General features: G+C 39.0%; 1 protein-coding gene across 1 annotated transcript in view; it reads right to left on the bottom strand.

The window, feature by feature from the left end:
* Positions 1-2,356: 2,356 nt before the first annotated feature.
* The window catches only part of emilin1b (elastin microfibril interfacer 1b), a 34,710-nt gene continuing 14,596 nt past the window's right edge, over positions 2,357-22,470 (bottom strand). Inside the window, exons 2-8 of the mRNA XM_055172092.2 lie at positions 15,164-15,286; positions 11,139-11,347; positions 8,941-11,046; positions 6,834-6,968; positions 6,705-6,722; positions 6,128-6,262; positions 2,357-5,268 (exon numbers count right to left, since the gene is read on the bottom strand). Coding sequence (XP_055028067.2) covers positions 4,952-5,268; positions 6,128-6,262; positions 6,705-6,722; positions 6,834-6,968; positions 8,941-11,046; positions 11,139-11,347; positions 15,164-15,286 — 3,043 coding nt within the window. The 3' untranslated portion in view covers positions 2,357-4,951. The remainder of the gene's footprint in view (positions 5,269-6,127; positions 6,263-6,704; positions 6,723-6,833; positions 6,969-8,940; positions 11,047-11,138; positions 11,348-15,163; positions 15,287-22,470) is intronic.

The following is a 22,470-nucleotide window of genomic DNA, read 5'->3' as shown; positions in this document are numbered from 1 at the left end:
TCAAAATAAGGCACACTGCTTAAACACCTAAAAAAATCAGGTCTGAAAATCTGTTTAAAGGTACATTTTTGTTGCATCTAGTGGTGAGATTGCGAAATGCAATCACAACTCACCCCTCAATTTCAAAACGTATATGGTAGCCGCCACAAGACGAACACGTCATCGTCTGAGACAACATAGTGACAAAATGCGCTCTGTAGAACGGTTTGTCCATTTACGCCTACCGTAGAAACATAATGGCGGCTTCCATGCATGTAAGGGGACCCGCGGTGTGTGTAGATAAAAACGGCTCATTCTAAGGTAATAAAAACAAATACAGTTCATTATGTAAGGTCTTTATAAACCACTGATAATATAGTTATGTTTATTATATTGCATTTCTGTCAAGAGCACCTTTAAAGTACTTGTTAATTCAGATAATTGTTTTTTAACACATTATAAATTATAGAAATGTATGCTGAAACACGTTACAAAGAAAGACTGAACTATGTAATACTGAATTGTAAAATAACACCATTAAACAGTTTTTCCTCATTACTGTGTCCAGAATTCTACCCCTTAAGCCCGGGATACACTGCACGATAATTGGCTGTCCCAGACGAAAGATTGCCATCGTGAAACTATCGTCGCGATTTCTGTGATCGTGGCTCTCCATCGGTGGTCCTATTTCGTACAGTGAGAGAGGTTCAAAGACGGCCGTTTTCCCGGTCTTGTGTCCAAAGATAGCCTACGATAATTTTCTGGCAGTGTCAGAAATTCGGCATGATCACAGCACAGTGTGTTTGCTGCTACGACCTGCGCGCCGGTATTTGTTTACCAAGAGCGCATGCTGGTGACGTTGCGCAACGTGTGACGCTGCTGCCGAAGCTTCCGTGTCATCATCGTACAGTCTACATGCCTGTCGTACCCGAGTTTAAACGCTCCGTGTCGCACAATGTGATAAGTTAATGATCTTATAAGAGGGCAAAAATCCTGCAGTGTATTCCGGGCTTAACACGATCGCGAGCATCTATTCAGGTTAAAAATAAATGCAGCTATCCTGCAGGGGGGCGTGGTTTCAGCTACGACAGTGGCCCCGCCCCAGCAGTTGAGAGCAGAGAATCCTGCTTATTTTCTCAGATTTTGAATTTTTTATTTTTCTGTCGGTTTTTATTATTTAAATTCGGCTGGGTGGTTGATATAAAAAATTTTTGTAGTGTGACAAACTCAGAATACATATTAAATATCACTTTACACGGACTTTAAAGGCGGGGTGCATGGTCTTTGAAAGCCAATGTTGATATTTAAAATCACCTAAACAAACACGCCCCTAACCCAATAGAATCTGGACCGTCTTTTGATAGACCCGCCCCACACATACACAACCCAGGCAACAATGTCGTCTAGTAGACACGCCCCTTACGGCTTATTGGCTACAAGTGTGTTTTGGTACTCGGCCTGACTCCCTTTTCCAAAGTGTTTTTCAAAAATCATGCACCCCGCCTTTAATGTTAAAATATATTTATGTTTAAATATGTATATTACAGATGGGTTACGTCTTGTTGACTTTAACAGAGAGCAATCTAAACATATGGCCTAGATTTTAAGATGTTAGGCTGAAGGCTGAAATCCTGAAAAATGAATGAATGGAAAACAAAAACAAATAAAACCCCCCCACTGTTGTGGCAGAAGAGAGGAATTGCATAACAACACTTTGTCTAGACATCAGTGACTTGACAGACCCAAGTCCTTACTTATGATAAATGACATCCCAGTATGACTATGAATAGACACCCAGAAATGTTTATCTTTCCATGAAGTCAAAAGCCCATTTTTTCTGGCTTGCAAAGTGGAAAATTGTATGTGCTCTCAATCACACCTTTTCTGTGCACATGCCTTGAAAAATAATTTTGAAAAGAAAACTGCGCACGGCTTATACATCGAGAACGTGTTTTATTCACATTTTGCTTTGACAGCTGACCCAGCTGCTAGTGTGGAGTCGTTCCATGTGAAATAGAAAGACAGTGACAAAACCTAATGATCCTGCACCATCAATCACCAATTCAAAAGAATTATGGGTTAGACTTTCAAATAAAGCCATCGTGTTACACACACCCAGGGCAAAACTGATTGAGTTTGTTATCTGTTATGACACCAGATGAAACCAAAGTCAGGAAATTATATTGTGTAAAATTAAATATCTTTATTTGAAACACACGTGTTGCCAATGTACACATTCAAGGTAACAGGTTAGACCATAAAGGAAGAACTGAAGAGTTTCGTTGCAAAACGAGATAAATCCATTTTTTTTTTTGTCAAAACATGTTTATTATTATGTTATCATGTTATTATTTTGTTTTATGATGCTACTTAGCTGTATTTTTTAAGTTATGAAGGTTTAAATCAAAACAAACCAACTGCAGTTGCATTGAAATTAATTGGAATGCACAACCAAAAAACGCGATTTCTGAACAATTAACAAAACGGTGGTTATCTCGTTTTGCAACGAAACTCTTCATTACTGACTTTAAAGTCTCTTTATCAGATTTAACAGATGCTATTTGTTGCTGAAGTAGCATTTATTTTTAAGTTTAGGAATTTTAATGTAATTAAATGAAACATTAAAGCACGTATAGATAGCAGCCTTAATTTTCAACATTCTTGCCCATATAAAGGATCATAAACGTTTAGAAAATTCATGGATTTTGCTATGGAAATTACACGAGTATCTGTTTCACACATACAAAATCCATCTTTGTTTTCTAGCAAAGCCGCATAGTTTAAAATTCTTTGGGTCGCTGAACAGTAAACATTCAAGTGAGACCACACAAGACAAAATCGGATGATGAAGGGCACCCCTTAAAATCTTCAGAGTTATTTTTCAAAGGCACTTGAACCAGTTAAACCACATTAAAGGGATAGTTCACCCAAACATCAAATTTCTGTCATCATTTACTCACCCTCATGTTGTTATAAACCTATATGAGTTTTTTTATTCTGTTGAACACAAAAGAAGACATTTTGATAAATGATGGGACCCACTGGCATGCATAGTAGGAAAAACAATGGAAGGCGATGGGTACCATCAACTGTGTGCTTACAATAATTTATCAAAATATCTTCATTTGTGTTCAAAAGAATAAAGAAACTTATAATCAGAATTCAAAGCCAAACTGTACTGAGCTAACAAGGAGTATAAATATGCAATGTACAGCAAAATGCAATCGCTCTTCATTCTGATAGATCTGATGTTTATAAAAGCATATCGACAATTACAAAAACATTGCAAAACTCTTTTTTCAGGCATTTAGGAACATGGATGAGAATAAAATATTTGATTGTCTCTTTTTTGTTATTTAATACTGATATTTATCCAAGGCACCTGGGGACTTTGCATGAAAAGCAATAATGCACATCATCTTCACATTGCATTTAACGTTTCTTAACTAAAAGTAAAAGCATTTTGCACAAGCATCGTCAGGATGCTATTCCTGTAAAATGTGGCACTTGTAATATCGAAAATCAGAAAGAAAAAAAAACAGAATTAAAGCACATACTCTACATTTAAAGATAATCTCTTAATTGTAAGTAACCTTGCTATAAGTCTTAAAGGGACATTCCACTTTTTTTGAAAATATACCCATTTTCCAGCTCAAACAATTGATTCTTACCGTTCTGAAATCCACCCAGCCGATCCCCGTGTCTGGCGCTAGCACCCCCAGCATAGCTCAGCACAATCCACTGAATCCGACTAGACCATTAGCATCGCGCCAAAAACAACAAAAGAGTTTCGATATTTTTCCCATTCAACACTTGACTCTTCTGTAGTTACATCGTGCACCAAGACGACGGAAAAACAAAAAGTTAAAAAAGTTCTAGGTCGATATGACTAGGAACTATACTCTCATTCTGGCGCAATAACCAAGGACCCCGCTGTCCCAACATGGCTGCAGCAGGCGCAGCGATACTATGCACTGCCCGAAAATAGTCCCCTTGGTTACTTTTAATAGCATTGGGACTATTTTCAGGTGCAGCGCAATATCACTGCGCCTGCTGCAGTCATGCCACGGCAGCAAAGTCCCCGATCACCACGCCAGAATGAGAGCACAGTTTCCAGCCATATCGCCCAGAAAATCGCAACTTTTAATTTTCTGTCTGTCTTAGTACACGATGCAACTAAAGAAAAGTCAAGTTTCAAATAAGAAAAATATCGAAACTCTTTGGCCATTTTTTTAGCACAATGCCAATGGTCCAATCAGATTCAATGGACCGTGCCAAGCCATGCCAAAAGTGGTAGCGCCAGACCAGGAGATCGTCTGAATGGATTCCAAAACGGCAAGAATCAAATGTTTAACTCTAGGGGAGCTGGAAAATGAGCATATTTTAAAAAAAAGTGGAATGTACCTTTAAACTGTAAAAAGATAAAGGTGCACAGGAATTAAATCATTCACAGCAAAAATACGAATTAATATTTCTATCATCTCTTTTCCCACGCCCCCCACCCCCAAATAACACACATCAGCCTAACCCTGACTGTGAGTCAAGCTCTTTGGCAGAAGAGTACTTTTACCGTGCAGTGGCATAGATGGGAAGTCAAACAGACCTCACGGTCATCTTCGGTGCATGCGAGATGATTCATAACTCATGTCTGTGATTCATATAACATGAAAATATCTCAAAACATCGACAAGCGGTCGCACAAATCCGCAACACTTCTTAGTTACAACACTTCTCCGAAATGCGAGTTAGGATTACATATCAAGGGCGCAATAGTTCCTCCATTTCCAAGTCTGTTCAAGGAGTTCATAGGAGGTCTAACAACATCCGTAGGTTTGAAAACGTAGGTTTGAAATGCAGACAAACCCTCCTCGTCGCCATCCCAGTCCGTTTAAGCATCCTGTCCTAGCCCCATCGTTTTGGCCGGTCACCCGAGTTTGAATAGTCTCAGTGCTCCGTTGCGATGGTACCCCTGTTACATTTCATACAGAAGCATACCACTGAAGATAGTTAGGGGCTCCACCGAATGAGCCAGTTTGCCCATGACCAGGTCTATGTAGACTGTGTCCCCTTGCTGAAGGGGTAGGATGATGTTGAAGACAGCCAGAGAACCTGGTGTAGGTTTGGTCTCCGCCATGGGTTTTTCCAAGCCTTCTGGCTGGTAACCCGCCGAGTCTACGCGAGCCATGCCGTAGTTAGACTTGGACAGCACAGCCTCAATCTTCTCATTTTTGTGGCCCGTGAGGATGGCGCTAAAGAAGTAACGTCCATCTAGTGGTGCAGTAAAGATACCTGTGGATTTCAACACAGATGATATACAACTTTTCAGTGCTCCGTCTTATACAGTAAGTTAGTATTTACTCGTATATTTTTTGTTATATATTACATATATTGTATTTGACTCTGTCTGTGAAAATCCAGGTTAAAGGGACACTCCAGTTTTTTTTAAATATGCTCATTTTCCAGCTCCCGTAGAGTTAAACATTTGATTCTTACTGTTTTGGAATCCATTCAGCCAATCTCCGGGTCCGGCACTAACACTTTTAGCTTAGCTTAGCACAATCCATTGAATCTAATTAGACCATTAGCATCGCGCTAAAATTAACCAAAGAGTTTTAATATTTTTCATATTTAAAACTTTTCTGTTGGTCTTAGTACACAATGTAACTTCTTAAGAGTCAAGTTTCAAATAGGAAAAATATCAAAACTCTTTGGTTATTTTTTAGCGCGATGCTAATGGTCCAATCAGATTCAATGGAATGTGCTTAGCTATGCTAAAAGTGGTTCCGCCAGACCCAGAGATCAGCTGAATGGATTTCAAAACGATAAGAATCAAATATTTAATTTTGGGGGGTGATTGTGTATATTTTCCCAAAAAGTGTAATGTCCCTTTAACGTCTTATAATCTAATTATTAGGAGATTAGGAGTCTAAAAATTTGATTTCAACTAAAAACTCAGTCAATATTAAAGATATCAAGATGATTTTTCACAAAATATTACGTTCGTGTTTTTTTTGTAGAAAACAATAAATCACGAAAAGTATATATATAACATACTTACATTGTATATTAAATGTAAAAATGAAAATCTTATATAATATTATAACAAAATCTTAATTTTAAATGCAGCCAGGGTTGTTTTAATGTTTACCTGTTCGTGGATTATAAAAGTCTCCTTCATTCACAAATGGCTTATCAAAAATGATCGTTCCAGCTGCAGCCATAGGATTTGTAAGAGCAGCTGAGAAAGACAGACGAGGTATTTTGGCATCTGAACCATCCTGACCTGAAATTAAAATGATGGTGTGTTTAGAAACAAAACCATACAATTTGTCTTTGAAATTTTGCTCAAAAAACTGGTGATGTCAGAACTCCCACATTCTAATTTTAACCACATCCACTAAAATACTGAGGACCGCCTTCACACGTGCCAGTTTTAGTGATCAGCTGCTGACCTTTGGCTCAACTACTGACCCTGCGCTTATGATCACACATCTAAACACATGGTAACAGTCAAGACGGCGCACAAGCTTAAATTATTGGGTCTTGTAGCTCAATTGGTAACAACATTTATTTTTACACTGTGTACACTCTAAAAAACGCTGGGATATTTTTTAACCCATGCGTTGGGTCAGAAAAGCAGAAACCCAGCTGTTGAGTAAAATTAATCCAGAAAATGTGTTTAAGATCTGGCTGCTAAAAGAATTTTAAGCAAATGAAAAACATACCTTTCTCTCCTCTAAGACCTGAAATTTAAAAAGTGAAATGTAAGTGACTATTGTGTAATGTACATCATGAATGTATTCATTTAACCTATAAAGCTACAGTGTGATACATGAAAACAAAAGGTTTCTTACCAGGAGGTCCCTTTGGCCCAGGTAAGCCTGAAGGACCTGGAAGTCCATCTCTACCTTGTAGTCCATCCCTTCCTGGAGGCCCTTGTGGACCAGGGGGCCCTGTTTCTCCCATAGGACCTGGTGGTCCAGGTAAACCTACAGTATAATAAGAAACAGGAAGAAGCAGAGTTTGTCTCTTTCCACGTCCACAGAAGTAAGCCAAGTCAGTTTCTGCTGCTGGAAATTTAGAGAATTTATAGTAACACTTTACAACAGGAGTCAGCAACCTTATTGACGTGCCAATTATGTTTTTCCTGGGCATCATTAGCTGCATTTCCATTAAAGATTTGCGTAAAATAGTCAGAGCTGATGGTGTAGTGGTCCGACATGTGGTGCTTTCACACTTTCAGCGACCCGAGTTTGATTCCCGGCTCGTGGTCATTTGCCGATCCCATACCCTTAAGATTTGCATAAAATGTATGTTATTTTTGGTATTTTTATGTTAAATGTTTACAAAAAACTATTGCAAAATGACAGCGTTTCCATTAACCGATGTTATGTGTCTAAAATGTAATTTTGTTGTCTCGTCCAAAATCCACGGCAAAGGGTGTTCGACTTTAGCCTGGTCCAACTAGACTCTCGTACATTCATTTCATTTGTATCGAGAGTCTGGCCATGCTCCATTGCAAAGCGTTACTTCCGTTAAGGAGGGTCCTCTGTTGAAGTTTAAAACTATTGGATCTGCCCAGAGTCACTCTGAATCTGCCATAACCAATCGCTAACGTTTGGTCGTGACGTATGTCAGGCATCGAAACGGCCGGAAACAACAAGTCCAAATGATCAGACCAACAAAACTTAGCAAACATTGTTCTTGCTCCGGCTTCAACTTCTGTATATTCGGCAGTTTTGCAACAACGGACCGAATAGGTTTTCTCACGTCTTTCTCCGCTGCCATTACTGAACTACAACTCAAACTGACGCACAACCTCAACGTCATCGTTCTTAGCCACCCCCCTCTGTTCGCTGATTGGACCTGCAGATTTTTGCAGGAGAAAATGAAACTCTACACAGCAGTCCCAGATGTAGTACTGAAGCGAAATGAAAATTAAGCGAAAGCACGTAGAAGGGCGGAGCCAGGCTAGTTCGACTTCATACAGCGTCACGCAGACTGACTTGCAGATGACGTCAAAATACCGACAACTCCCGAATCGCTCTCACGGTATTTTGATGTTATGCAATTGTCGGTTTGTGGATGCCTCATGAAGTCAAACACACCTTTTCTGCCTTGTCTCCCAATAAAACATACTGCACTATTTAAAAAGAATGATAATGTGACGCAAATCAGGTGACCGGTATAGGCGGGAAAAAATTCCTTTGCAGTTTTGCAATATATAAATTTCTTGAACTGCCTGAAAAACCACCTCACCCGATAGTAAAAACATTTTTTGCAATATATGGGAGTTTATGTAAAACTGCCGTGTTTCCATTGGGCGCATTTTTCTTTCGCTATTTTGCTATTTCAATTTGCACAATCTAAAGAGTAACGGAAACGTTAAGTTCAAGACACCAATCGTCAACATGTGACATTGACAACTATATCTAAACAAGAATTTTAATTATGATTACAGATTAACATGCATTTCATCAACATTTCTTAAACGTAACAAACAATAATAATTTTGTGTTAAATACAGCATTTATCTTGCATGTGTCGTTGATTTTCCCTGAACGTGCCAATAGTGACATGCGTGCCTAATGTTGCCGACTCCTGCTTTACAGTAAGCTAGTATTTGTTAACATTGATAAATGGATTAGCTAACATATAACAACAAGGCAATATAGTTTTTCAGAATTTATTCATCTTTGTTAATGTTAGTTAATACCAATTTTTCGTGTTAGTTCATTGTGCATTAACAAATGTTAACAGTTACAACTTTTGACTTTAAAAATGTATTAAATGCTGGAATTAAAATGAGCTAAGATTAATAAATGCTGTAGATGTATTGTTCATTCATTGTTAGTTTAATGCATTAACTAATGTTAACGAATACAACTTTATTGTTAAGTGTTAGCGAATTTAAACTGCTGTATGTAGAAAGCAAACCATGCACTCTTTTAAAAGTCAAACCTGAAAAGTCTTGCTCAGTCAAGCTGTGAAACTCCTTGAGGATGTGGACCATTGAGGAATTTAGTCTCTTGATATTGCCGTGGATATCGTCCAGATGTGTGTTCTGGAGGATTTCAATGAACCCGCTGTGTGAGGTCACTGTGTTGTTTAGTCCATTGACACAGCTCCACAGGCCAGACACGTGTTTGTTCAAGCCATCTTTGATCTTCTGCAGATTGTCGGAGACGGAGTCCAGCCGGCCACAAACCACTTCAAGTTTAGAAAGCCTCTTATCCAAACCATCGCCGCTCCTTTTGCAGTCACCCATCTCGACCACGAACCGCCGTACGTCTCTATCCACGTTGTCAAAGCGTAGCCTGCTGTCTTCTATGTGCTCTGTCATTTCCTGCTGGATCTTGTCAATTTCAGAAATGATTTTGTCTTTGGTGTTTCCCAGATCCGTAACTACGCTGTCGTGCTTCTGGACCACGTGCTCCAGCCCTTTCAACGTGTCATTGATGGAACTGAAGGTCAAGATGACCTCGGACAATTCTCCACGGATCGACCTCAGGTCACCGTTGTTGCTGCTGATGACACTATGGCCATCCAGCGGTTTTTGGGGATCATCCAGATGACCTGTTCCCGAATCAGTTCCCGTAGGAGTATTCAACGTGATCTTGCAGTGACTGCTGCATTTCTGTACGTCCTCCCTCAACTGATTCATCTCTTCTTGCAAACCGGAGCACACATCTGCACAGCCCGTCTGACCAGAGTCAAATTTATCCTTAATGGTGTTCATTTCTCTTTGCCACCTATCCATTGCATGGTTTGTGATGTTCTTGAGTTTCTTCAGGTCATCTTCGACCGTGCTACAAACATCACAGTTCTCGATCTCATCGACAATTCTGTTGAAATGCTCTCCGTTATCTCCGGTGAGCGCTTTGATCTTGCGAACGTCGTGGCTGAGGTTGATCACCCTATCCACGAGCGAATCACCAGACACAGACAGATCCTTAAGTCTTGTGTCAAACCTCTTGATCTCATCTTCACTTGCAATGACTCTCCATTCCAAAGACTTCACCGTGTCCTGTGGGTTTGGACTGCCACCCCCTGAACTCGGCACAGAAACCGAGCACCCAGAGCATTCGCTTAACCTCTTGTCTATAAAGGATGTTGTGTTCTCCAACCGAGACAAGTGCTTATTAATATCAAATATAGTTTCTTTTACATTTCCTATATCGATCTCCATGTCACCAATTCTGTCAGCCTGGTCATTAATACGATTATTGAAATCATTGCGAAGATTTCTAATCTCCTTCTGGACTAAGTCCCGTATGTTTGTTTCCATATAGGCACAGTTCTCCTCTGTCCTCTGGACTGTGTTGTTCAGCCGCCTCTCCAGGTCTTGTAGATGATCATTGAAGAAGTCCTCCGCCAAGCTAGGGACTTGTCCTTGTCCATCTTGTCCTCCTCCAAAATGTCCACCACCCCAAGTTTCTACCCTGTTAAGACGCTCCTGCAGCTTGTCGTAGGCCTCCGACGTGGAGCTTATCTTCCTGTCCATGTCATTCAGTCTTCCTCTGAGGTCCACGACCGTGTCACAGCAGTCTTGAGACCGACTAAGGTCTCGGCGCAAGCCGTCAAGCGTCTGGCGGTGGCGTTGGTCCATGGCACTAATTTGCTTTTCCAGGGCTGAGATCCTTTCCCTGTCTTGCTGCTGTTGCCGTCGTAGGTCCTCCACTCCAGCCTGACAGGCGGCACAGGATAGCGTCACTCGACGTTCAAGTTCTCGGAGGATCTCCTCCTTCAAAGTGTTGAACTTGCCTCCTCCTATTCCCCCATCATCAACGTCATTGTCTCCTTTCCCGTTCACTAGATGGTTGTTGATGCTGACTAGAGTCTTGTCGTGAGCTTGTGTCCGGTTATCCAGCTGGTCCAGCTTGGTCTGAATGTTATGGATGGTCTCTTTCATTTCCGGTTGGGCCGCATCGGCCGGCGTCTTGCCGCCGTTATTTCCTTGGATTTTCTCATTCATCTCACGCAGTGATGACTGCACGTCGTTTAGGTCTTTGGTCAACCGCTGGATTTTGTCTTCCATTTGTCTCATTTTTTCATTGTCACCTCTCCCTAGGCAAAGATAGCACATGTGTGTTTTTATACAGGCCGTAGCAAAGAAAAAATACGGTATACAGTATAGTTTTATCAAATTTTTGACCCACCATTCCCTCCACTCTGTCCCTGACCAGTACCGGTTCCAGATTGTCCTGGTTGTGAGGGTTTAGGCCTGACTGTTGAGATCTGAGTATTAGATCCCCCGTTTGGTCCCTCATTGCAGTCTTCTCCACTGTATCCATGGCAACACTTCCACTCCATTTCTGTTACCATTTTATGAGCCACCTTGTATTTGGGCCTCATGTAGGTCCTGTATCTGTTAGACACACACAAACGTATTATTCAAGAAGTTTTCATGATGAATGTGTTTGGAGACTTGCCACGTCTTGGTATATTATTATTTATTCCCAATGTATGGTTTGAATTGGGAATTGCATGTGATTATGAAAACATTTCTAGCGTTCTCACGTTCTAATTTAAGGTATTATTTTGAAAACTATTCATGCTTGGCATGCTTATTACATTACACTTCACCATTCTGTATATAGTTCAATAGCCAATCCTATGGGAATAATATTGCAAAACTCTCCTGCGGACAAAGTTTCTAAGCAGTCTCTGTGAGAGTAAAACAAAATACAGCCTGAAATGCATATGGGGAAGATTATTCTCGCCTAAAACAGAAAAAGATATGTTTTTTAAAATGAATTCACTGTGAATGAACAGACGTATACTGTTTATTATATACATTCAGGACTAGACCCAGACATATGCTTCACAGCTGTTTAAACTACAGCAATGGGCTGGCAATGTTTAAAACAGTCCACATTTTAAGTAAATGCAGCACATATACTGATAAAGAAATATGTGCTTTAGGTAAAAGCGTCTGCCAAATGCATTAATGTGATGCAATAATAATGCTCAGAGCAATGAGTAACACGACTAGCAATGTTTGTCATGCATTAAGAAAAAAAATGAGATTTTTGATATATGCATTGTTATTATAGTATATTTATATCATTATTGTATGTAAAAAGTCTCGGTCTTAGGTTCGTTGTGTCATACAAATAATCAAATACTGGTCAAGGTCAGCTTTGAACCCATTTTTCACCACTATAAAAACGGAATAGAAAACTACAGAAATATTTATTTTTTTCCCAGGACTTTTGGTTACATTTACATAAGCCACTGAATTCTTGTCTTCATGGTCCTTTACCCCCGTGTGAAGAAAAGGGGGTCCTTCTGCCCTATGAAGAGAGTGCAAAAATAAGTAGTGGTATTTTAGTAGGGCCTAAGCCTAATTCCTGTGGTGCACTGGTCGTAGATTTTGGACTGGCGTGCCACCTCATCCATTTGCAGTGCTGTGTGTGTATTAAAGCTGAAGTAGTTATATTAAACTTTTCCAGCTGGTGACCAATATGTTTCTGGAAACCACCTTGCAACTTCATAAACGTTCTAATCTTGGCGCCCACAAACTAGGTTTTGTTTGTCTCTGCACTTGACATTAGGTTTTCTGTGTAAACAGTGCACTGAGAGCACTCCGTATTTTTTGCGTAATTACTCAGATTCCCAAAAATGTAGATGTGGTATTACGGTATTTCAAGTGTCTGTCAATGTTATGATGAAGTGATGTAGCTTTAAATATCTGTTACCTATCTAAACATCTGACATACAGCATGATGGATCCACTTATGCACTAGAAATGCATTATAAATAGACTTTGAAGTCAGACAAAAAAGTGCATTTTACAGAGATAGTTCACCCAAAAAGGACAAAACTTGTACCAATCAGAGGCCGCATTGACTCTCATAGTAGGAAAAAGGACACTGTGGAAGTCAATGGGGCCTCTGATCAGTTTGGTTAAAAACATTCCTCAAAATATCTTCATTCGTGTTCATCAAAACAAATACATTTATACACGTTTGTTACAACTGATAAGATTATAATAATAAAAAAAACTATTTTACAATAAAATAATGTTATTTTAAAATGCACTTTTTGCTATTTGTATTATAAGCGGAAATAAAGGTATGTTTTAAAAGCATTTAAAGAAAGTTTTTGTAAGAGCCCTTGTTACCCTTAACTTTGACATTCATTTTCATTTTTACACCAGACATATATATGGGTTCAAAATATCGGTTGTCCGTCTGCTTGATCTGTAATAATCGGTATCGGCATCTGCTCTGAAAAACACATATCAGTTGACTCCTAATAAAAAATGGATAGGTTATAAAGTAACATACAACTAACATACAACTTTGGTCATTTTTGAGCGCGATGCTAATGGTCTAATTAGATTCAATGGATTATGCTAAGCTATGCTAAAAGTTGTACCGCAAGACCTGGAGATCGGCTGAATGGATTCCAAAATGGTAAAAATCAAATGTTTAACTCTATGGGAGCTGGAAAATGAGCACATCTTCAAAAAAAGTGGAATGTCCCTTTAAGGATCTATTTTGTACCATTAAAGGTACAGTTAACGGTTTTGTACCCCTAAAATTTTACTGGCACAAAATTGTTCCTTATGGTGCATAATACTAGCCTGGTTAGCCAGACCTACATCAAGATGTAAGGTCTGGCAACTCTTCACACAAACGGCTCAATGCAAGGGGCGGGATATAAGGTTGTCCCTCAAAATGCCTCTGTACGCAATAGGATAGCGCTATGACCAATCAGAGCAACGAAGAAGGTGACGTATGAGTCCCCTGCATTTCCCCACCAGTGGAGATAATTGGTATATCAAACTTTTACCGTAACCAGTCGGCAAAACTCCAAACACATCTTTCTTGCTTAAAAAGGACTTCAGTAGGGTTATTTGCTCTTCACTCAAAGAAAAACATAAGTCTAAGTCCTCCAGAGTCGCGGCCAAAGCCGCTTCAAAAGAAAGCTGTTCGCCAGCAGCAGCAGCCATTCTTTGTTTTCAAGTAGGAACCGTCGCAGGCAGCTCTGTCGTCATCATGTTAACCCCGCCCCACAGACGCTACACACGATGTGATTGGCCTGACCAAATTTTGGTTTTTGGAGCTGTTAAGTGTATTGTGAGTGCCTAGACTAAACCCTGGCAGCAAATATATTTTGCGGCCGCTAGGGTGCGTCTAGATTTCTAGGCTAGCATAATACAGGTCCTTAGGGTATAATATGAATTACTTTCCACCAGAGAACACAAAATGAGGTAGTATGTAAGCAACCAAAAGCCTCAGTCCGCATTCACTCTTAGGGCCCTATTTTAACGATCTGAAACGCAAGTGCGAAGTGCAAAGCGCAAGTGACTTTGTGGGCGGATCTTGGGCGCTGTTGCTATTTTCCCGGTGGGAGAAGGGTTTGGGGCTTTGAAATCGGACCCAAGAAACGCAAGCAAGGTCCAACCCCAAAGTACACTTACAAATCAAGTTCATATACATTAAGGTTTCTTATGAAAACATGTTAATTATTATTTACATAAAATAAACGTAATACAGCCACACAACAAACTTATGAAAATATTTTAATCGTTATTTGCATGAGAATTTTTTTACGCAGCCACACAATAAATAAAAACTATCACCACAATGCTCACCACAAATGAGTTAATATTTTTTATTGTAACAATTTATGATTTGCAAAAATAACTGTTGCATCTGTGTAGATTAGATAAGAAGTGTGCGCGCGTTGTGCACGCTATACATTATGGTCAAGCATGCGCCCTTAAAATAGCATAATGAACTGCGCGCAACGTAGTTTAGACTAGTTTTTTTGGTCAGTGGCGCAATTGTTTTTTGAAACTGCAAAATAGCATCAGGGATGGTTTGTGCCGGAACACACCTCCTTTTTTGCGCTGAACCGCCCAGGGAGCGCAAGTTCATTCCCTAGTTTGCCGACGTGCGTCTGTGAATGGAAAAACCCGCTGTGCGCCGGTGCAAAATACGAATGATACATGCGTCACTGACAAAGTCAATTGCGCTGGGTGCAAGATAGGGCCCTTAAGGTATGGAGAAGGAAACAGCTTCTGTCATTTTCAAGATTTCTTCTTTTGCTCGACAGCAAATTGATAGACGTGTGTTTAGAGCACCATAAGGGAAAGTAATTGATTAAAGATTGTACTTTTTGGGTTTATTATCTTTTAACTATCCTACAGTTTCAGTAAAGTCATACTTACACAACAACGCGTGCACACTGAACGCCCCAGGAACACGGCTGATACTCAGGCTTCACGTAAGTTTCCACCCCATCCTCCACCATGCAGCTCACCGTCTTGGTCACCACATACGCACACCAGTTTCTGCAGAAAAAAGACAAGACTTTTATTTTCATTTTCACAGAAAATTCCTGTAAAGGTCATAAGTTCTGTTCCTAGGACAAAAATGTGTTTGGATAAAAGTGTCTGCCACATAAAAGTTTTTTTTCCCAACCAGAAGGTCTTTTAAATAAAAAAGACCCAACTTGACCCGAAACGAACTTATGAAAGATGAAATATGAAATCTTCCACTAGTGAGACGTGCAGCTGTACAGCTTTAAAAACATCAACTAAATGAAGAAAAGGTCTCCAAAGATAGAAAGCAATTTAAAGCACATCTCCCCCATATGTGCTCAAACCAGCGTCTGTGTTAGATTTACAGTAATGTTTTCTCAATCCGAGATGTCCTCGAATCCCCTGGCTTCAATACCAAGCAAAAACCTACAGATAAATGCTCTCTCAAATCTCTTACTGGCCTCTGTCGCTCGCACCCCAACAACAGCGTCATGTTTTGAGAATTCAAACATCTGCTGGGCTTCACGCTGACTGTAGCGACAGTGAGCTGGTCACATCGCATACTCCATCTTAAGTTTTCAGCCCTGTTTTAGTCAACAATCTACGTGCCGGTCTACTGTGTGTGTAACACAGATGCAGTTTGTCTTGTGTACTTGTTCGCTAAGCCCTCACACAAATGGTGCAAAGAAAGATTGCCATCAGTGCACACAAGACTCTTGCTGTGAGTCAGAATAAACCCAGTGTCTTGTTAATAGGGAGCATGTGTGAATAAGTTCAATGCATATGAATCGTGTTAAATCAGACAGGCACATCTGCAGCCGCCCAAAAAGAAACTCAACATAATTTCTTTTATTTTGGAGTTTTATTTAGATAAAGCAAATCTTTAAAAGCTATGGCCACTTGTACAACCCACAAGGCAACCAGCAGTAGAAACATCCACGACATCCCACAAAACAGTTATACTGTGATCTCCAGTGATAAAATGGCTGCGTGTGTGAACGCCCATAAGGACCGCTTCAAAACGACCGCAAAAGACGTCAAATCTTGTTTTCGTACCACAGTATTTGGCAGCTGAGCTTTTGTGGCTGCGATAAATTCAAAAGGATTCTAATGAAATGCAAATAACAAAAACTTACTCATCATCAGTCATGTATTTAATGCTTTGACAAGTGATATAAAGAATATGATGTTGTTGTTGTTGTTGTTTTGATACACTGATATGTTATTTAGGGCTGACACAATGTGAGAGTTTCACTACACGGTTATTGTAGAGAAAAGTACTTAAGGTAATGATATTATTGCAATATAAAAATAAATAAATAAACAATGCTATCAGTCAAATTCATCTTTAGTATTGTTTATTTTGTTTTATTTATTTGTTGGCCAATGAGTTATATTCAAAAGACAAGAGTATGGAGGCAGAAAGAGAGTTTGTAACCATTGTGGCGCTTTTAAATGCTGAAATATTTAGGATATTATTATACGTGCACTATTAACACAATATTGGCAATCGTGGTTTTCGCGATATCGCGAGCACGTTTCTTCATTGTCATAACATGTGTTGTGACACTGCCAATGTCACTATTAATGGTCCCTGCCCAGTATGTGGGCGATCACACCAAACCATATTTGACTGAACAATGGAAAAACGCGAATTATGCTGGGCGCTTTTCCGCTTAGCGTTTACTTTTTTCAACTTCAGGCATTCAGAGGGCTCGTGCAAAAATGCGTGGTCAAAAACACGAGGAGTTCGGCGCGCATAAACAGCTCGCAAAACGCTCACTGCCCATAGAAAACAATTTAAAAAAGGTGCGTGGCACTGCAAGAAATGTGTTATTTGTGATCTGCCCCTAAGGCTGCATGATATTGAAGCGACGTGCGATATGCGACAACCTGCTGAATATATTGTTCGGTATGCTGTGCGATAAGTTTTTACTTAACTATTTTGTATAGAAAATTATTTCACATCATTCAGCGCATACGTGTACACTCATGCACACAATTGCGATATGCATTCAATTAAATCTATTTATTGTATAGCATTTTTCATAATTGTTCATTGTTCCAAAGCAGCTTTACATCAAAAAGAAACAGCATGCAAAGAACAACAAAAGCATGTCAGTTTTAAAATACAGTTTAGGATGGAGTTTTAAAGTTAGTTATTCAACGCATTTCTTATTTAAATAATGTAATAAGTAGTACTCCATTTCAACTATAGACGGTTTCAGTGGCAATAACATAAACAAACGACTTTTGTGCCCAAACTTAACTTCAAGTAGACTTCGCATAACAATTAATCGCAACTAATCGTTTGCAAAATAAAGTTTTTGTTTAAATCACATATGTGTGTTTGTTTTGATTTAAGCCTTCATAACTAAAAATGAAGCTACTGTAAGTAGCACAATAAAAACATGATAACATAATAATAAACATGTTTGACAAAAAAACGAAGTTACTCTATTAAACGATTAGTTGTGATTAATCGTTAAGCAGCCATAGAAAACAATGCAACGTGATCTCACAAAGTTCCGTGGGATAGTCACATCCGCATTTTTCTGTGGCCCTGCCACAGACGGTCTTTTTCCGTGGCATTCTCACGGATTGGTTACTCAACTGCTTTTTCTTATTTTCAAACCATTTCCGCGTCGGTTTAGGGTCAGATTTAGTGTTTGCGTTAGTATGTCACTTTAACTATTGGTTTATACTATTTTTCTGATTTATTCTTTTATATTTTCTAAACTTTAAACAATTGTCGCCTGGCGTTGGAGTTAGAGTTGGGTTTGGGTAAGGATGTTATTTCATGTAAATCTAACCCTAAACCGAAGCGACAATGGTAAGAAAATAGGACAAAACCGTTGAGTAACCAATCTGTGAGAATGCCACGGAAAATACAGTCTGTTGCAGGTGCACGAAAAAATGTGGAAATTCATGAGATCAGTCTGAATCAATAACATATTCTTGTCTTTCTAGGGTAGATTGTTTCTGCACAGATAAGTACTACTCATTTTGCTTTAGCGAATGAAACTTTTATTGTAAAATTATTCTCACTTTTAGTTTGACATTATCATAATCCTGACAGTTCATTGTAACATCTAACCAGCAACCAACTGCATTATATAACAAAAAGGAAGTTACACAACAATTGGCTAAAAATGAAAAAAAAAATTCCCAAGAAATCTTCCATCCTCTGGACCACAACCACCTGACACCAGCTTTGATTCCACATGGCCATCAGCGACCTAAGCCTAATTTCCTGTCTTCCACAGCTGCTCCGTACGCTCGCACGTATTGCCAGCACAATTTCAAGGTTTAGCCTCCTGTATTAAACACAGATGGTGCTAGATCATACTGTGACATCATGAACTAAGCCTTGTTGGATAAATGAAAAGATGTTTCTAATGAACTACAAGAAAAAAGTCCCGTGTTGTGACCACTAGAACAAATGTACAGTAAAGGCTCCTTCTTTTCTTAAAGACACAGTACACCCAAAAATCTATATTTTGTTATCATTTACTCATCATCGTGTCTTTGAATCCTTTTATGTACACTTATATCATTTTTGGGTAAACTATTCCTTTAATTTATAGCTCAACCAGTATGACCAGTATCATTTACCATTTACTACCACTTATGGTCCTAAAAGGCAAAGACTCCATTGCTCAATAACGCACCCTACAATGTTAGCTGCCTACACTACAAGCTTTCTAGGTTTAAAGATCGCAGAAGTTTTAGGGCTGTTTCAGCTCACCAGTATTTGTTTTCCAACTGTTGATTGGAGCGAAGCAGACCACGGTATTTCCAGGCCTCTACGGCCAGCCGTGAATGATCCACATTCTTAGCGCATTCGTCATGCAGAATTTTCATCTTGGGCTTGCTTTCATCAAACATTTATGCAGCTCATGACTTTACGGAGACGCTCAACATGTTTCAGCTCCAAAAAGAAAGGAAAATATGAGACGAGATGGGGAAATCGCACAAAATTAAGCACATTTGGCAGCTATTACGCTTATCCCAGTGCGTAGCCTTCTTGTGAACCAATAAGAGTTGACTTCGATATACAAAAAGCCTCCAAATCATTTTCATATTTTTCCATCGCAGCAATCGATTTTCCAAAACTATAAATAAATGAGATTTCCGTCATAACAAGCTCAAGGCATCACAGACTGATCTAAAGTTCCTGGACTGTTTACTCCGAGTGCATGCATAGTGAAAGGGAAATACAGATTTTGTTGTGTGGAAACGTCATGGCTTTGAATATTGGCTGCTTAACTGCTTTAAAGCCGGACAAAAGCTAAAGCTAAAACATCGACATATTTCTGAATAAGAGAGGAATGTTTCTCTGAATGAATGAATGTTTTACCCACTTGGATCTAAAAACTAATTTCAGCACAGCGGGAAGCTTAAAATCGGAAAACTATGAATTGGGAATTAGGGTTGTAACAAGGCCTGAAATCACTTTAAGAAGTAAATCTGAAATTAGCTTTCTCTTTCCGTCGATCTCTCTTTCTCAAATAAAGTCTCTAACTATCTGTTAGACAAATGACTGAATCCCATGTAGAGTATCTGGCGTACAAATACAATTACCCTTTTGTTCCTCACCACTGCAGAAAACAGTCCTTTCCGGTCCGTTCTTCAAAGAAGACAGTAATTGCTTCTCTCAGAAGAGAAATTATATTAGATTAATGCAGTGCTGTTTCACTGTGATGAGGAAACCTTCAAGAGAAAAATATCAGCCTTCATTCACTAAATAGGTTATCTACTAAAGAGACAACCAGAAATTTACGCTTTTGGCAGACGATTTTATCCAACGTGACATATTGTGCATTCAAGCTACTGAATACATTACTATGTGTGCTTCTTGTGAATCAAACCCAGAGCATTTGTGTTGCAAACAGGGACACAGGAAAGAGACTTACATCTAAACCTTTCCATGCATTTGAGTACATTCATTTACACATCCCTGCTGACAAAAACAATAGAACCATTCCAGAAAATTCTAATGGTTTCCATTAAAATACCAATAGGAACCATTAGCTTTTACCATTAAAACAACTACACTGTAGTGTGTTTTGGGCCATATTCCATTAGAACCAATACATAGAACCAACAGAACCAATACATACCATTAGAGACCAACAAAGACCAATACACTGTTGTGTGTTTTGGGCCATATTCCATTAGAACCAATACACAGAACCTATAGAACCAATACATACCATTAGAGACCAACAAAGACCAATACACTGTAGTGTGTTTTGGGCCATATTCCATTAGAACCAATACACAGAACCAATACATACCATTAGAGACCTACAAAGACCAATACACTGTAGTGTGTTTTGGGCCATATTCCATTAGAACCAATACAGAGAACCACTACATACCATGAGAGACCAACAAAGACCAATACACTGTAGTGTGTTTTGGGCCATATTCCATTAGAACCAATACATAAAACCAATACATACCATTAGAGACCAACAAAGACCAATACACTGTAGTGTGTTTTGGGCCATATTCCATTAGAACCAATACATAGAACCAATACATACCATTAGAGACCTACAAAGACCAATACACTGTAGTGTGTTTTGGGCCATATTCCATTAGAACCAATACATAAAACCAATACATACCATTAGAGACCTACAAAGACCAATACACTGTAGTGTGTTTTGGGCCATATTCCATTAGAACCAATACATAGAACCAATACATACCATTAGAGACCTACAAAGACCAATACATCACTTCCTGTCCCTTCTAAAGTAAAGCTGAGCAGAATGGAATAAAGTTTATGCACAAGACGTGACCTTCGGCGAAAGTGACTGCGGTTATGACCACTGAGTGGCAAAAGACAGAGCGGCAGAATTTGTGTACCGTGTGAAATCAGTGAAAACACGGGGAAAATGCGTCTAAATTGAAAAAAGCTGTTGTGCGATAGACTGTACTAACAGATTAACAAGAATACGGAACTATCGTTTTACATACTGCCAAAAAAACACCGAAAGGAGAAGCAAATAGATTGTTCATGCCAACGTCCACAGACCACAGGTGGGTTGATAAGTTACTAGGGTCACTATCAAGCGAGGTTTTACTTTCTACTTAAAAGTATTTTTTTCAAGTATTTGTATTTTATCCGTGTTTTTCTTTGGAAAACATACATTCCAAAGCATATTATCATAATTTTTACTCCATTACATTTCCTAAATAGGCTACAAGTTTTTGTTTTACATTTAATATTTAAGTGCATTAACGTACTTTTACCCAAGTAAAAGTACACATTTTAATGTAATTTGGTATTAAATAAATTTTAATATGCAATATTAAAGAATACACAGATTACATGCTGTAGAATGTATTGAGGTTAAATTGACAAACACAGATGCTTGGAAAATATAACTAATGTAACTAAGTATTGTCCACCTCTGCTATCAAGTCTAACTAAATTCAATTTAAGCTGATAATCGTCATTTTTACTGGCATTTTTGAAGAATGAAAACCATTTTGTTGAATGTTTGCCACTCAACAGGGCCTGCCCCGGCGTGGTCACATGGAAAAGTGACGTCAATGCATACCCTCTATACAATTATCTACTGTATAATCTAGCAAGGTAATTTAAAGGTGCCATAGAATGTAAAACTGTATTTACCTAGGCATAGATGAGTAATAAGAGTTCTGTACATGGTAATGACATAAGAATCATGTTCGTTTGTAAACCTCATGCATGCAAAAGACCGTGGTAAAGAGGCCAATCTTAACATAACACTAATTGTGAAGTTACAGTCGAGATGTACGCCCCCAACAATAAATTACACATTAAATTAATGACAATGTTGTTACAATGCTATAAACAATGTTGTGAGTGCTGAGTTAGCGCTATATGCTATTTAATGCTAAATGTTAGCATTCAGGCAGACGTTCTACTGTTGACGTTACAGTTACATTTTGCAGGTCCATACTGAAAAAAAAAACTTTCCAATCAGAAACGTCCATTAACAATCTCTAAACAACTAATTATTCCTCAAATTCCGTATCTTCGTCTGATAAAGACTCAAACATAAGGTCTGTTTACACACACTACTTAAAAGAGCTGCTCTAAAAAAACAGCCAATCAGAGCAGAGCTCAACATTATTATTCATGATCTTTTCAAATAAGGCAGGAGGGGGGAAACCAGTGCTGCGTCCGAAACCGCATACTGTATAGTAGATAC

This window comes from Misgurnus anguillicaudatus, chromosome 7 (assembly GCF_027580225.2).
Source record: "Misgurnus anguillicaudatus chromosome 7, ASM2758022v2, whole genome shotgun sequence".
Classification (NCBI taxonomy): Eukaryota; Metazoa; Chordata; class Actinopteri; order Cypriniformes; family Cobitidae; genus Misgurnus; species Misgurnus anguillicaudatus.
The sequence above is the reverse complement of the archived record's forward strand: the minus strand, read 5'-3'. Positions and strand labels throughout refer to the sequence as shown.